The sequence below is a fragment of the Bactrocera dorsalis genome, chromosome 6 (assembly GCF_023373825.1).
Source record: "Bactrocera dorsalis isolate Fly_Bdor chromosome 6, ASM2337382v1, whole genome shotgun sequence".
NCBI lineage: Eukaryota > Metazoa > Arthropoda > Insecta > Diptera > Tephritidae > Bactrocera > Bactrocera dorsalis.
The window spans coordinates 36476697-36493669 of record NC_064308.1 but is presented as its reverse complement, the minus strand read 5'-3'; the positions used below and the strand labels follow the sequence as shown (position 1 = coordinate 36493669).

General features: G+C 37.1%; 3 protein-coding genes and 1 pseudogene across 4 annotated transcripts in view; 2 read left to right on the top strand and 2 right to left on the bottom strand.

Moving 5' to 3' along the window:
- LOC125779336 (uncharacterized) overlaps nucleotides 1-16973 on the bottom strand; it is a 331687-nt gene that overhangs the window by 102773 nt on the left and 211941 nt on the right. The window lies entirely within an intron of this gene.
- On the top strand, nucleotides 8819-10578 carry LOC125779422 (putative nuclease HARBI1). The gene is made up of 3 exons (XM_049460785.1): nucleotides 8819-9304; nucleotides 9385-9752; nucleotides 9808-10578. Exons 1-3 carry the CDS (start codon nucleotides 8991-8993, stop codon nucleotides 9966-9968), a joined length of 843 nt encoding a protein of 280 aa, XP_049316742.1. The 5' UTR covers nucleotides 8819-8990; the 3' UTR covers nucleotides 9969-10578.
- LOC125779461 (uncharacterized) lies at nucleotides 10617-12096 on the bottom strand. 2 transcript variants are annotated; one of them, XM_049460823.1, is made up of 3 exons: nucleotides 11795-12096; nucleotides 11186-11680; nucleotides 10617-11121 (listed from the first exon to the last, which is right to left on the bottom strand). In XM_049460823.1, exons 2-3 carry the CDS (start codon nucleotides 11386-11388, stop codon nucleotides 10617-10619), a joined length of 708 nt encoding a protein of 235 aa, XP_049316780.1. In that variant the 5' UTR covers nucleotides 11389-11680; nucleotides 11795-12096. The 2 variants fall into 2 exon arrangements, with proteins under 2 accessions (XP_049316780.1, XP_049316779.1); XM_049460822.1 differs by having other exon boundaries at nucleotides 11186-12096.
- On the top strand, nucleotides 16304-16433 carry LOC125779866 (small nucleolar RNA U3; annotated as a pseudogene).

The window sequence follows — 16973 nt, the reverse complement described above, 5'->3', positions numbered from 1 at the left end:
AAACGTTAGATTGGTTCATGACATTTACTTTTTGAAGATAATTTCATTTAAATGTTGACCGCGGCTGCGTCTTAGGTGGTCCATTCGGAAAGTCCAATTTTGGGCAACTTTTTCGAGCATTTCGGCCGGAATAGCCCGAATTTCTTCGGAAATGTTGTCTTCCAAAGCTGGAATAGTTGCTGGCTTATTTCTGTAGACTTTAGACTTGACGTAGCCCCACAAAAAATAGTCTAAAGGCGTTAAATCGCATGATCTTGGTGGCCAACTTACGGGTCCATTTCTTGAGATGAATTGTTGTCCGAAGTTTTCCCTCAAAATGGCCATAGAATCGCGAGCTGTGTGGCATGTAGCGCCATCTTGTTGAAACCACATGTCAACCAAGTTCAGTTCTTCCATTTTTGGCAACAAAAAGTTTGTTAGCATCGAACGATAGCGATCGCCATTCACCGTAACGTTGCGTCCAACAGCATCTTTGAAAAAATACGGTCCAATGATTCCACCAGCGTACAAACCACACCAAACAGTGCATTTTTCGGGATGCATGGGCAGTTCTTGAACGGCTTCTGGTTGCTCTTCACCCCAAATGCGGCAATTTTGCTTATTTACGTAGCCATTCAACCAGAAATGAGCCTCATCGCTGAACAAAATTTGTCGATAAAAAAGCGGATTTTCTGCCAACTTTTCTAGGGCCCATTCACTGAAAATTCGACGTTGTGGCAGATCGTTCGGCTTCAGTTCTTGCACGAGCTGTATTTTATACGGTTTTACACCAAGATCTTTGCGTAAAATCTTCCATGTGGTCGAATAACACAAACCCAATTGCTGCGAACGGCGACGAATCGACATTTCACGGTCTTCAGCCACACTCTCAGAAACAGACGCAATATTCTCTTCTGTACGCACTGTACGCATTCGTGTGGTTGGTTTAATGTCCAATAAAGTAAACTGAGTGCGAAACTTGGTCACAATCGCATTAATTGTTTGCTCACTTGGTCGATTATGTAGACCATAAATCGGACGTAAAGCGCGAAACACATTTCGAACCGAACACTGATTTTGGTAATAAAATTCAATGATTTGCAAGCGTTGCTCGTTAGTAAGTCTATTCATGATGAAATGTCAAAGCATACTGAGCATCTTTCTCTTTGACACCATGTCTGAAATCCCACGTGATCTGTCAAATACTAATGCATGAAAATCCTAACCTCAAAAAAATCACCCGTTATTTGGTGGACGATCAATTACTCGTATTACCTAGTGACATTTTATAAGGGCAAGAAAACTTTATAAATAATATGCGGTTAAATATTCAAAACGGAAAAATAAAAATAGAACGCGAACGCGAACACGAACATGATACTAAAGTAGAAGAAATAAAACGTTACTTTAATGAAAATGAAATTATTTGTGAAATAAACGATAAATGTGTAAAAACAACGTTAATGAAAATTATAAACGATAATAGAAATGTTTTTTGCAAACAACTTAAATGAACTCGAAAAAACTAGTTTGGTAAAAATGAAAATTGAATTAAATTCAAATGAAATTGTGTCTCAATCTCCATATCGTGTACCAGAATCAAAAAAAAAACAAATTGTCTCTGAAATGATAAACGATTTATTAAAAAACGACATAATACAACGTTCAGAATCACAATATGCAAGTCCAGTTGTGATTGTAAAAAAGAAAAACGGTAACGATCGATTGTGTATTGATTATCGACGTTTAAACAAATTAATTATCAAAGAAATATTTCCACTTTCTAATATTGAAGAGTGTCTTCAGGAAGCAGCACGCTATAAATACTTCACAACGCTTGATTTGAATAGTGGGTACTCTCAAATTGAAATGGAACCAAAAAGCCGTAAGTATACATCTTTTGTTACTATCGACGGTTTATACGAATTTAAAAGAATGCCATTTGGACTGAAGAACGCTCCAATAGTATTTCAACGTTTAATGTCTAAAATCCAAGAAAAAGCAACGGAAGATAATATGATTCATTATATGGACGACATACTTATCTGCAGTAATACCTACGAAGAAATGTTTCGAAAACTTACGACAGTCTTAAAAGTTTTAAAAGAAGCTAATTTGACATTGAATATTTCAAAATGTGAGTTTTTGAAAACGACAATAAATTTCCTTGGACATCAAATATCACCGAATGGATTAACTCCAGGCCAAGCTAAAGCGAACGCAATACAGAATTATGAATGACCAACAAATGCTACAGAAGTTAGAAGATTTCTAGGGTTGAGATGATATTTTCGAAAATTCATTCCAGGTTACGCAATAATATCCGAATCTATTCGAAAACTGTTACGTAAAAATAAAATCTTTAATTGGAATTACGACCAAGACAAAGCCTTTAACGAATTAAAGCAAAAACTGACGTCAAAACCTCTACTAGTTGCATATCGAGTAGATGGAAATCACGAAATTCATACAGACGCTAGTTCAGCTGGTTTAGCGGGTGTATTGTTACAGAACGAATGCGATGGATTAAAACCAGTCACGTATTATAGTAGATCGACGAGCGACACTGAAAGAAGTTTCCACAGTTACGAACTTGAAACTTTAGTTGTAGTTGAAACCCTAGAACGATTCCGATACTACATCGACGGTAAAACAGTAAAAATTGTAACCGATTGTAGCGCTGTTAAAACTGCTATGAGTAAGAGAGAGCTTATTCCACGAATTGCTCGATGGTGGTTAAGGATACAAGAATTTGATATCGATATTGTACATCGTCAGGGTAAACGCATGGAACATGTCGATGCATTAAGTCGCTGTCCAAACGAAAGTGCTAAAGAAACAGATGTAGCAACTCTACGAGTAGATAAGGTATCGATTACATCAGACGATTGGTTGTTTAGTATGGAGTTACAAGACGACAATATAAAACAGATCGTCGAAAAGATTAAAAACAAAGATACACAAATTTTGAAAGAATTTTGTATTGAGAAAGATAGACTATTTAGAATTGAAAAAGAAAAGAAATTATGGGTTGTTCCGAAAGCCTTAAGACATAAAATGTTAGAAGAATGTCACGATAAAAATGGTCACTTGGGTTTCGAAAAAACCATTGACAAAATGAAAACGTACATATGGTTTCCACGAATGCGTAACTTCGTTAAATCATATTTAAAAGCATGTGTTGAATGCGCATATAACAAACGTCAAGGTGGTAAAATTGAAGGACAGTACCATTTCGATAACATCGTACCAATACCATTTAAAACCGTTCATATGAATGGATTTAGGACCATTTATCAAGAGCTCGAAAAGAAACGAACACATATTAGTCATAGTTGACGCTTTTACGAGGTATACGATCATTAAAGCAGTAAAGAGTACAGCAACGAAGCACGTATTAGAAACGTTACGAGAAGTTACCAGTTATTTTGGAGTTCCTGAAAGAATTATCACTGATAGGGGTACAGCGCTACAGTGCTAACAACGATATAAAACATATACTAAATTCAGTACGAACACCGAGGGCGAATGGTCATGCCGAACGAGTTAATCGTACACTTTTGTCAATGTTACTCCCAACGACAAACATAGACAAAAAGTGGGACGAGAATTTATTCAACATCCAGTGGTCAATGAACACGATGAAAAACAAAACTACGGGTAAAAGTCCACATGAACTTTTATTTAGTTTTTCTCCAAGAGAAATCCTCCAAAATAAAGTTTTGTTAGCATTACACGACAATAATCTAACAAGCGAAGAAGATTTACAAAAACTACGAGAAGCAACTTGTGAAGCAGTAAACCAGAAACGACAACAAGCTAAGAAGCGATACGATGATCATCATTCAAAACCAACAGAATTTCACGTTAATGACTTAGTGCTAGTCGAAAATGAACCTTCTAGTACTGGGACGTCGAGAAAGCTGGAGCCACGTTACAAAGGCCCCTTTATAATTAAGCAAGTGCTTGGTAAAGATCGTTATTTACTTGAAGACTTGCCAGGAGCAGACCGAACGTCACGTCACTATACTTCAATCTACGCATCCGATAAGATGAAGTCATAGTGTCAACTTCCTCCCAATTTTGAAGACAACAGCGATGAAGCCGATGATGAAAGCGACGAGCATAGCGAGGGCGCTATACATTGCCAGGATAGCCGACTGTAAGGTAACCCTATGCGAAATATTACTTCCTATCTGAGTGGCATCACCGGCACATCAAAAGCAACACTCGATTTTCAACCGCCAAAGTGAACGCAGCCTCCCGTGCTAATATTATCTCATTTTTTCAAATAAACTTTGTGAACTACAATTTAGTTATTCATTTTATGTATAAAAATGAATCGCAAAATGTGTTGGTAAGCGCATAACTCCAAAACGCCTGGATCAATTTTGCCAATTCTTTTTTTAAAATGTTTGTTGAGGCTCAAGGATGGTTTCTACGGCAAGAAAAATTCGAATAATTGCAGGAAAACCTCTAAAAACCACTCTTCTCTTTTTCTCATACAAACGAATGAATTTTTGTTTGTTAGTAACGCTAAGGGAACGACTGAGCCAATCTTTATGAAATTTTCAGAGAATGTTCTGTGTGAATCGGGGAAGGTTTAGAAATAAAAAAAACTGTATCCCTTTCGTGAGGAAAAGTCGGAAAATTGGATTATTCCAAAAAGTTAATTTTTTCAATACAATATTTTTTGTTTTGTTTTTCAATTATTTGAATCGTTCAAATTTGTCGTTTGCTTCAAAAATTTTTAAAAACTATTCAGTGAAAACGTTATGTGTGTTGCACACAAATTGATCAATTACAGATTGAAATTTGTTACGATGCCACGAAGAGTTCGCGCTAATATCGGTCGGCGTTCTTTTTGGCATCAACATACAAGGCACATGACCGAGTACTCCCAGGATGCGATGACATACGTGCGGTAGTACGGATCGCGGTCAATCAGCAAGCGATCGTCACGATGTCACAGCACGACTTTTCAAGCAACAGCTTCGATGGACTTTATCTTGAAGCAACGTATATATGGTGCTGTTAGATGCTAGATATACTCTGTTGAGTGGCAAAAGAGAGGTTTGCCGCATGCACACGCTCTTCTTTGGACGGTGGATGGTGGTTACATCAGATCAAATTGATGAAACCATTCAATCATGCGGAAATTCCTGATGCAAAGAAAGATCCAGTATTATACGAAGTGATGAAAAGCAATAAGGTTCAAGAACCTTGCGGACACCACAATCCCACTTCGGTTTGTATGTCTGACAATAAATGCATGAAACACTATCCACGTTTCTTTCGGAAACGCAAACTAGAAATGATGGATATCCACTCTATCGGCGTCGCCCAACAAACGACAATGGCAGGACATTCAGCATTCAATTTAGAAGTGTGAATGTCGAAGTTGACAACACATGAATCGTACTATATTCACCATTATTATCTAATTCACATTAAAAAGTCATATAAATTTTGAGTATTGCAGTTTGGTGAAATCGATAAAATACGTTTGTAAGTACGTCACCAAAGGAAGTAACATGGCAATTATTGGTCTTGAACGATATGGTTGATACGTGAACTGCACTAAAGCGCTTTGTAGGACACATACTTTTGCAATTCTTGAACGTTTTCCGTCTGTTGTGGGTCTCGCAGTTAATTTGGAGAAGGCCAAAGTATATACTTCATCCCAGAGAATACAGTACAGCCAGTGGAAACAGTGCCAGCAACAAAATTAACATTTACGAGTTTTTGCTCAACTTTCGTCAGAGATCCGTTTGCCACAACATTGCTCTTTTCGGTAATACCTTGATAATATACCTGGAATCCATCGTCGAAGAAATAGTTGCGCAGAAAACAAGGCCAACCAGTAGATGGACATCCAGGTGTGTTATCAACTAATACATTAGGACGAACTAACACAATCCACCCGAAAAATGACTATGGTTTCTACCTTCGGTTGCTATTGATAAATGTACGCGGCTCAACTTCATTTGAGTCATTGTGTACTGTGAATGATACGGCGTGTGCAAAGTTTTGAGAAGCAAGCCAGCAATTAAAATTGCTGGAAAATGATAATCACTGGAATACAAATGAAGTTCGCACACTTTTCGCGATAATCCTTTCGACATATCAGCCTTCAAATCCGCATATATTATGGGATACGAACAAAAATGACATTGCCGAAGACATCTTGCATCATCGTCGCTAAAAATTGGAAATGGATCAGTTTCGGTTGATACTTCCGGTGGTTTGATATCAATTCCATCTGCCGTTTATCGATTCGCGAAAAATGAACTAATCACGAATGATTATCCGAACATTGGCCAAATTATCATAACTACGATCCCTTGAGTGCACGCGCAATAATAGCTCCCAAAAATACCTATGTTGATGACTTAAACTGGAAGATTCAAAGTCGAATTCCGGGAGACATGCTCATACAAATCGATCGATCGTCTAGACAATGAAGACGACGCCGTGAATTATCCAGTGAAATTTCTAAATTCTTTGGAGAGGCTTGGTATGCCACTGCATCATTTGCGTCTCAAAGTTGGATCTGTCGTTATGATGTTTCGCAATCTACAAGCGCCGAATGTAATGGACCCCGACTGATTGTGACGCACCTATCGAATACAAGGAGGAGTCTACGAATTTCCTTGAGTTCTATCGATTTGCTATTTCAGTTCAAACGGATTCCGTTTCCAGTAAGAATTGCATTTGAGATGACAATCATCAGGACACAAGGATAGTCGCTAGAAATGTGTGGCATAAATTTGGAAATGCTATGTTTTTCACACGGCCAACAATACGTGGCGTGCTCACAAGATGGAAAACTATCTTCTCTGTATATTTACGCACCGGAACAGAAACCAAGAAGTGTTGTTTATCAAGCTACGTTACAGTGAAACAAAAAGAAATGATAAATTTAACTTTCCTTTCATTTCAAAGCACATAATTTGACGCAGGGCAACGGCTGCGGGGTCAAAAAATTTTGAAAATTATTCAGTGAAAATGTTATGTGTGTTGCATACAAAGTGATCAATTACAGATTGAAATTTGTAATATCGGTCGGTGTTCTTTCTGGCAGCCCAAGGCACTTGACCGAGTACTCCCATACTCCCGATGACATATGTACGTGCGGTATTATGGATCGCGGTCAATCAGCAAGCGATCGTCACGATGTCACAGCAAGACTTTTCAATCAACAGCTTCGATGGACTTTATCTTGAAGCAACGTATATATGGGGCTGTTAGATGCTAGATGTACCCTGTTGAGTGGCAAGAGAGAGGTTCGATTTGGAGAATGGCCAAAGAGTGTATTTCAACCCAGGGAATACAGGTCAGCCAGTGGAAACACCGCCAGCAACAAAATTAACATTTATGAGTTTTTGCTCAACTTTCGTCAGTCATCCGTTTGCGAGGACATTCGGAAATACCTTGATATTATACATGGAATGCATCGTTTAGGAAATAGTTACGCAGAAAGCAAGGCCAACCAGTAGGTGGACATCCGGTGTGTTATAAACTAATGCATTAGGACAAATTTACACAATCCACCCGAAAAACGACGATTGTTTCTACCTTCGGTTGCTATTGATAAATGTACGCGGTTCAACTTCATTTGAGTCATTGCGTACTGTGAATGGTACGGTGTGTGAAACTTTTTGAGAAGCATGCCAGCATGGAACATGATAACCGCTGGAATCAAACGATGGGCGACGCGATAGCTACTTCCCATGCCACTAAAGTTCCCACACTTTTCGCGATGATCGATTCAACATATCAGCCTTCAAAACTGCGTCAATTATGGGATACGAACAAAAATTACGTTGCCGAAAACATTTTACATCGTATTCGCTAAGAATTGGAAATGGATCAATTCCGGTTAATACTTCCGGTGGTTTGATATCAATTCCATCTGCCGTTTATCGATTCATAAAAGATGAGCTCATCACAAATTTTTATCCGATCGATCCAGTAGAATTTCTAAATACTTTGTAGAGGTTTGGTATGCCACCGCATCATTTGCGTCTCAAAGTTAGATCTGTCGTTATTATGTTTCGCAATCTACAAGTGCCGAAACTGTGTAATGGAACCCTACTGATTGTGATGCACCAGACAGAATGCTTGATTCTACGAATTCGTTTGAGTTTTATCTATTTGCCATTTCAGTTCAAACGGATTCCGTTTCCAGTAAAAATTGCATTTGAGACGACAATCATCAGGAAATGTATGGTATAAATTTGGAGCCGCTATGTTTTTTACACGGCCAAAAATACGTGGCGGTGTTGAGTACGAGTTGGAAAACTATCTTCTCTGTACATTTACGCACCGGAACAGAATCCAAAAATGTTTTTTATCAAGCTGCGTTACATTGAAAAAAAGAGAAATGATAAATTTAACTTTATTTTCATTTCAAAACACATATGTAATTTTACGCAGGAAAACGGCTGCGGGGTCAGCTAGTTTTATTTATAAATAAATCGAGCATCCTGTGAACAATGAGAAAGTGTCCGATTATCTTAAAATTTACCTTTTCTCCTATGTGTCAGCTACAGTAAAGCATGGACGGGTCCTCTAGTACAGTGCTTCCCGAACTTAATTTTGCCATGACCCGGTAATTTTCACACTGTCCTTTCGTGACCCACTTAATAATATTAAACTCAAGACGGTTACATGAGATAAAATAATATACGTTTAATAACAGTAAGAGAAATGTTTTATTAATATTAAATTATAATATTTTGGTATCTGTGGTGCTCACTTTTTAGTGCGAAGTATGTAGCTGTTGCTTATTTGTAATTATAGAGTTCAAGTTTGCTGAAACTGCTGAAAGTTTTATAGTAGAAACACTCAAAAGCGCTTCCTTCCTTCCTTCCTTTTCCTTCCTTATCGGCAAAATGAGTGCACAGTGGAGAACGTGTCAAGAACGTAGAAATCAGCTGTTCTCTTTTGTTTACATTTCATTTGTTTGACATTTCATACAATTCAACAAAAATTGTGTAAGCAGCAACATGGAAGTGGAGAATATTGATCAAATGCTTTTAGAATTGTACGAATTGTACTCTTTATATAATTTATATAAACAGTATAAAAACAAAAAACGAACGAGAAGGTACAAGATTCGCCCAATCAATCAAAACTGGGGCGTTAGCGGTTACCAGATAAAAACTTTTCTGGTAATGAAAAACAGGGAACCAGAACAACTTTTTTTGCATACAAGGATGCCGCCGGACGTTTATAATTTGCTTCTGAATTTGATATCGAAATCCTTGAAGAAGCCAAGGCAGCGGATTGGACCCGAAGAAAGGCTCTCGTTGGTATTACTGTAAGTTGATTTGTTGTGTTTTGCGAATTAATATACGTATGCATATATACATGCATATGTACTTCTCTTACAATTGTTAGCTATTTGTCACAAGGCGTGTCGGTGCAGAGCATTGCATGGAGCTATAAGTTAGGAAAGTCAACAGTACGCGAAATCATATTAGAGACGTGTGAAGTAATCTGGCAGCTACTTTCTCCAATTTATGTAAGCGAGCCAACAGAGTCTCAATACAAGGACATTGCAAAAGATTTTTATAATATGTGGAACATTCCGAATTGTGTCGGTGCAATTGATGGTAAGCACGTTGCAATTAAGTGCCCGGCCAATTCCAATTCGATGTTTTACAATTATAAAAAATTCTTTAGCATCGTTTTGATGGCTGTATGTGATGCGAAATATACGTTCACAGCAGTTAGTATTGGCAGCTATGGAAGTCAAAGTGACGGAGGTACCGAGGTTGATTAACATTATGATATAATGCATTTCTGTTATTATTTATGCAGGAATCTTTCGACTTACTCCATTTGGCCATGCATTAATACAAAACACTCTGCCTTTGCCACCACCTGTGCCACTGTCTGACGTGTCACCGGAACCTTTTCCTTACTTTTTTGTTGGAGATGCCGCATTCCCATTACGCGCCCATTTCCTGGAGCTAATCTAACACACACGAAACGTATTTTCAATTATCGATTGTCACGCGCTCGTAGAGTCATAGAAAATTCCTTTGGTATATTGACTGCTCGGTGGAGAATTTTGAAAACAACGATTGAATGTAATCCAGAAAATTGTGAAAAAATTGTGTTGGCTTGCATAGCCTTACACAATTTTATAATGTTGAATGATCACAATCGCTGGTATTGTCCGGAGAACTATGTAGATCGAGTTGAAGGACATAACGTTGTTCATGCCGGTGAGTGGCGCCGCGAAAATGAAAACAATTCTTTACGACCAATGCGAACTTCAGTGCGTAGAGGTCCTTCAAGTGTGTTTAATTTACGCGAAAGACTTGCTAACTATTTTATAAATGAAGGATCTGTACCATTCCAGAACAATATAGACTCTATCACAGGAGGACCATATGCTCCTGGAGAACCTTATTAAAAATAATCACCTTTTTTTAAATGTATGAGATTATTTATTTCATTTCATTCATTTTTTTAATTAATAACAATTCATTTCATTTTTTTCATTTTTTCATTAATAACAATGTTTAAACTTATTTACTAATGGACTAATGGATAACGAAAATAGACACATAAATAAATATAAAATTATAATTTAAAAATAAATATATCTTTCTTTCTCATGTTTACTCATTCTGCACATCAAACACAGCCTGTAATGCCTTTTCCATAGCTCTCGTTTGCTTTGCCTCGTCCATTTTGTTTAAAATAGAAGCCATTAATGAGGTGAATGATTTTACAGCTGGATTTGTACTCTGTTGTTGTTGAGTCTGCTGGGTAGGTTGAATAGATTCGATTTTATGTTTGAAAACCTCGATGGCTTCAATCATCTTCTGGTCAATCTCGCTAGAAGTTGGCCCAGATGACCCTCGCTTTCTACCCCTGTTGTTTGCAACTTGCGTATAGCAGGATGGTGAGGGAACCGAGGTTGATGCCGAAGGACTCGGGGATGGTAGACTTTGCGCCACGGGGAAAGGAGGCGATGGCGACGGCGGTGATATTCCTATTGGCGACAAGGGCCATAATGGTGGTGATTCCTCCTGCGCATCTCCTTGTACCAATGTTTCGTCTGTTGATTGACCCGTAGCAGTAGCAATATTGTTTACACAAATATTGTGTGAAAATCTAATCCTGTAAATTTAAGATTTTGTTTCAAATACAAGTATGTATATTCATTTAATAAACTAAAACTTACGGTCTCGGCAAAATATGTGGTTTGAGGAATTTCATTGAGTCTAATAGATGCCACTGTCTTTGAAATTCAGTCCCGCTGCCTGAGGGGGCGTTAGCCTTCCGCGCTTCCCTCCCGTACCGGTCCCTAAGTGTCAGCCATCTACGGCGACACATTTCTCCTATAAAAATATAATTATTTATTATTAACAACATAAACAATAACATAACAAAGCAACTTACCACTTGCGTTCAATTCCTTGTAAAATTTATTGCTCTTATCGTACAACTCACTTTTACTTTCCACTAAACTAATAAGTTTTTCGTCATCCATTTTTTTTATTTATGTATAAGCACAAATTAAAAATCCAGCAAACTCTTTGATTTGACGTTTGTTTTAATGGCGCTTGTTTACATTTGAACTATGTTGCCATTGCCCAATACGCATATATAGTTTTAAGCACATCTTTGTTTTCAATAACAATTTTTTACAATATAAAGTATCAAAACTGAAAACAAACTATTAAAAATAGTTTATATATTTATAAATAATAGCATTCGACTCTGATTTTGAGTTATTTTAAGAAAATTTCAAACATATTGAACAGATTGAATTATAAAAGTTGATAATTACTGCAGTATATCGATATTGGCAACCTTGCGTTGTGAGAGAGCAATCAGCTGAGACGTTTACGACGGCAAAAATCCAAATGTCGCAGATTCTCACGTCAACGTCACGTCAGAGTAGCGTTTTTCACTGTTCAGTTACATTGCGCGCCCATAAGATAGGTCGTCCCAGCTGACACGACCCACGATTCTGCGTTGTTCACTAACCAGCCTATTATTCTGAGTTCGGGTTCCACTTCCAGTCTGTTTCGATATTTATTTTTAAGGCAAACTAGTGCAGAAAACCCAGCTTCACATTTGTAAGTGGTCACAAAAGGCATTAAAAAAATCATTGCTTGATGAGCTAGTACTCGTATTGTGTATTCTTGACGACAAGATAACGAAAAATTCGGCTTTTACACGAAGCAACTTTTGTTGCGGCAACTCTTGGTTAATAGGCGATGGGGCGACGAGGAGAGGAGAATCGCGCCGAGTTTCCAGTGTTCAGCAACTCGCTTTGTGTTCTTATTCGTAACCGTTCGCTGCGACGTTTTTCGGCATTCGTGTTCTTTCTTTCGTAGTACATAGTTGCATTTGCGTATATTTTTTTGAAATTAATATCTATATATATAAAAGAAAGTGATGTTAGTTACTACGCTTATAACTGGAGAACGCCTGGACCGATTTCGGTGGTTAGCACCAATTCGGACAGGTCTCCGCCCAAACAAGGAGAATACTTAAGAAAATTCTGGAAAATTTTCCGAAAAAAAAAAAATATGAAGAAAATAATTCTATATCTATATAAATAAAAATGAATCGCCCAAATGTATGTACGCTCATAACTTTCATACGACTAAACCAAATTAGATAACTCTTTTTTTAAAATGTTCGTTGAGGTTCAGGGATGGTTTCTGCGAAAAAAAAAATCGAATAATTGCCGGAAAACCCCGAAAACCAGCCCTTTTCTTTTTCCCATACAAACGAATGAATGTTTGTTTATTAGTAACGCAGAGAGAACGACTGAACCAATCTTGATGAAATTTTCAGAGAATGATCTGTGTGAATTGGGGAAGGTTTAGAAATAAACAAAACCTGTATGCTTTTCGTGAGGAAAAGTCGGAAATTTGGACAACTCCAAAAAGTTAATTTTTCCCATACAAATTTTTTTGAAATCATTCAATCATGCGGAAATTCCTGATTCAAAGAAAAATCCAGTATTATAGGAAGTGATGAAAACCAATAAGGTTCATGGACCTTGCGGACACCACAATCCCAATTCGTTTTGTATGTCTGACAATAAATGCGCGAAACAGTATTCACGTGCTTTTCTTTCGGAAACACAAACTAAAAATAATGGATATCGACTCTAATCGCATCGCTCACCAGACAACAATGGAATTTAGAAGAGTGAATATCGAAGTTGACAACACATGGATCGTACTATATTCGCCACTGTTGTCTAATTCACATTCAAAATTCATGTCAGTGTTTAGTATTGCAGTTTGGTGTAATCGATAAAATACGTTTGTAAGTACGTCACCAAAGGAAGCAACATGGCGGTTATTGGTCTTGAAAGATACGGTCGATACATGAGTTTTAGTGCAGCGCTTTGTAGGATATTTACTTTTGCAATTCATGAACGTTTTCCGACTGTTGTGCGTCTCGAAGTTAATTTGGAGAATGGCCAGTGAGTGTATTTCAACCCAAGGAATACAGTACAACCGGTAGAAACAACGCCAGCAACAAAATTAACATTTACGAGTTTTTTCTCAACTTTCGTTAGTGATCCGTTTGCTCTATTCGGAAATACCTTGATATTATACATGGAATGCATCTTCGAAGAAATAGTTGCGCAGAAAGCAAGGCCAACCAATAGATGGACATCCAGGTGTGTTATCATCTAATGCATTAGGACGAATTTACACAATCCCCCCGAAAACGATGATTGTTTCTACCCTGGGTTGCCATTGATAAATGTACGCGGTTCAATTTTATTTGAGTCATTGCTTACTGTGAATGGTTCGATGTGTGCAAGTTTAGGAGAAGTAAGCCAGCAATTACAATTGCTGGAACACGTTAATCACTAGAATGAAAATGAAGTTCGCATAATTTTCGATATAAACATCGACATTGCCAAAGACATTTTACATCGTCTTCGCTAAAAATTGGAAATGGTACAATTTCGGTTGATACTTCCGGTGGTTCGGTATCAATTCCATCTTCCCTTTATCAATTGACGAAAGATGAACTCATCACAAATGTTCGGACATTGGCTAAATTATCGTAACTACGATTCCTTAAGTGCAAGCGCAATGTTAGCTGCCAAAAATACCGATGTGGTTGACTTAAATTGGAAGGTTCAAAGTCAAATTCTGGGAGACTTGCGCTCATACAAATCGATCGATCGTCTTGACAATGAAGACGACGCCGTGAAATATCCAGTGGTATTTCTAAATTCTTTGGACAGGCTTGGTATGCCACCGCATTATTTGCGTCTCAAAGTAGGATCTGTCGTCATTATGTTTCGCAATCTTCATGCGCCGAAAGTGTGTAATGGAACCCGACTGATTGTGACGCACCTATCAAATACAAGGGCGAATAAAGAGTGCTTGATTATACGAATTCCTTTGAGGTCTAACGATTTCTCATTTTAGTTCAAACGTATTCCGTTTCCAGTGAAAATTTTCATTTGAGATGTCAATCAACAGGACCTAAAGATAGTCGCATAGTGTGAGGCATGAATTTGGAAATGCTATGTTTTTCACACGGCCGTGGCGTGCCATAAGTTGGAAAACCATCTTTTCTGTACACCGGAATAGAAACCAAAATATGTTGTTAATAAAGCTGTGTTACATTGAAAACAAACCCAAAAAATAAAATTAAATGATAAATTTAACTTTCTTTTCATTTCAGAATACATAATTTCACGCAGGACAACGGCTGCGGGGTCAGCTAGGTGATATATGTGAAAGTCTGTCATATAATCTTTGTTTTAATTTTGAATTATAAATAAAATGTATTTGTTAATTGACAGCACTGATTAATATATGTGATAGAGTAGCCCAAAAACCTATAAGGAAAAAGAAACGACAATGGGTTAAAGTAAAGAGTAGACAATGGGTTAAAGTAATGAGAAAAAAACTCGAACAGAGTTGCGCAACACAAGTTGCTCGTGTGAAGGTAATGGGCGACAGCAAAAGAGAATCGCCCGAGAATGAGCAACAAAAGTTGCTTCATATAATAGCGCTCAAACCAATTGGTACGAATGTGTGAAGGTCATTAATTTTTTTTTTGAAGAAATGAAACGAATGACGTGTTTATATGGGCACATTTCAGTTTATTTGGCACATCTTCATTTTGTAATATTCGAAATAAATATAACTTTTTTGAAATAATTAAAAACTTAAAAAATATAATTAAATTATTTTTTACCTAATTTTTCACGATTTTGTAAAAATATTAAAATTTTTACAATTTTTCTGAAAAAATGGTTCATATGATATAAGGTCACGCATATGTGACTCAGAGAATGCTTTTTTACATTCTCTGTGTGACTTTGTATATTTTTCTTCAAAGCATATCTCTTTATTCGTTCTCGCATGAATTCAGTCGTTTTACATATATTTCTGCCTTTGAACGTGCTCATTTCTGCTAAATAGCACCGAGAATGGTGAATTCCGTACTACAATTTTATAAGGTCTGTTAGCCGTCCAATCGAACATCATACAGAATTCAATTTGCACCTTTTCTATATCTTTAAGTTCTCTGATGCCTTTTTCGGATTTAGCTCTTTTATGATTCTAGTAACTTCAGAAGTAGAAGTTATGATAGACACAAGCGACTCGTTAGCGGTATTGGACAGGTTGGCAACTTAACTTACTTATTGGGTTGAAATACCTTTTATAGGTGATTTGCAAAGCAAATTGTCTTATCCTGATCACTAAGTGCCCAATTATCATTCAACTGTATTAGAGGCATATTGGAACCTACTGGTGGCTTGAAAGACTTTTGGGCTTTCTAAAGGGAGTTTTGCTTGCTAGAATGTGGGCACAGTTTCTTTATATAATTTTCAGTGTTATATTCATCCTCGCGTTTAAGCGCTTTTTGAAGTTATACTTCTTATACGACGCCGGAAAAGGTTGCGATAGATTCTGGTTGCGCAACCTTCCATATAACAAAGTAACGCAAAGTTGCGCAACCTCGCTCCATCCATATGAATGTAACGCAACCTTGCCTGCGAAGATGTGCGAGCAGCAAGCGAAGCGGTGACAATCGGCGATCGTTTGTTCGTTTCTTTCGGCACAGCTCGGCCGACACAACAACACAACACAATGTTCCATGCTTATGCTGTTGTTGTTTTTGTAGAACAGTGTTTCAATTTTTGGTTGGTGACATATTCACATGTGTGCGCATATGTATGTTTGTATGCTTGTGCATTATTGAAGTTATACTTCTTTTTCTTTCGTTTGTCTTTCATTTCTGCGAATTCTCAACTATTTTACGTATGTTTTGGTTGAAATACTCTGCGTTGGCCTTTCAGAATCACACAGAATCATTTCTGTGGTTTTTGAAACTGACCCACGAGGACGAGGTATATGGTTTTATCTGGGAGCGTGAGATTTAAGAAAATCACTCGGTTACAAGGGATAAAATGACTTCTGAGTGGCGATTTTAATGAATAAATTCACAGAATCATTTCTGCGCTTTTGGAAATCTATACCAATAAATATTTTTTTCTTACTAATAGAAAATAAATTTATCACAGCAATATACATAAACATATACATAATATTGCTGGATAAATTTAATTTCTATTAGTAAGCAAAAAATTAAAAATAAATTTATTAAGACTATACTTCTCAGGGCATCATAACAATGTTATGTATATGTATATACATATTATGCATATGTATTGCTGTGATAAATTTATTGCGAAAGCAAATGTTCTACAAAGTATGTATATTTCTATACTTAAACAAAATTATTAGAACCATCGTATGTTTCTTGCATTCATAACCAAATCATACTTAAGTCAGCGCAACCTAATTGTCAATGGTGGTGTTGGTGGTAAGCGCTTGGAAGGTCAAGATGCTAACACAGGTCCCAGGTTCGAATCCCGACAGAATAAATTTTTAATTTTTTGCTTTTAACATCGTATACTATAAAAATAAATATTTTTCTTTATTTTAATTTCTATTAGTAAGAAA

Coding starts and splice junctions, on each gene's coding strand:
- LOC125779422 (XM_049460785.1), top strand. CDS start 8,991: ATGGAAGTGGAGAATATTGATCAAATGCTTTTAGAATTGTACGAATTG. Junction 9,305..9,384: donor AGGCTCTCGTTGGTATTACT/GTAAGTTGATTT, acceptor TACAATTGTTAG/CTATTTGTCACAAGGCGTGT. Junction 9,753..9,807: donor TGGAAGTCAAAGTGACGGAG/GTACCGAGGTTG, acceptor TTATTTATGCAG/GAATCTTTCGACTTACTCCA.
- LOC125779461 (XM_049460822.1), bottom strand. CDS start 11,388: ATGTTATTGTTTATGTTGTTAATAATAAATAATTATATTTTTATAGGA. Junction 11,122..11,185: donor CCACATATTTTGCCGAGACC/GTAAGTTTTAGT, acceptor TTAAATTTACAG/GATTAGATTTTCACACAATA.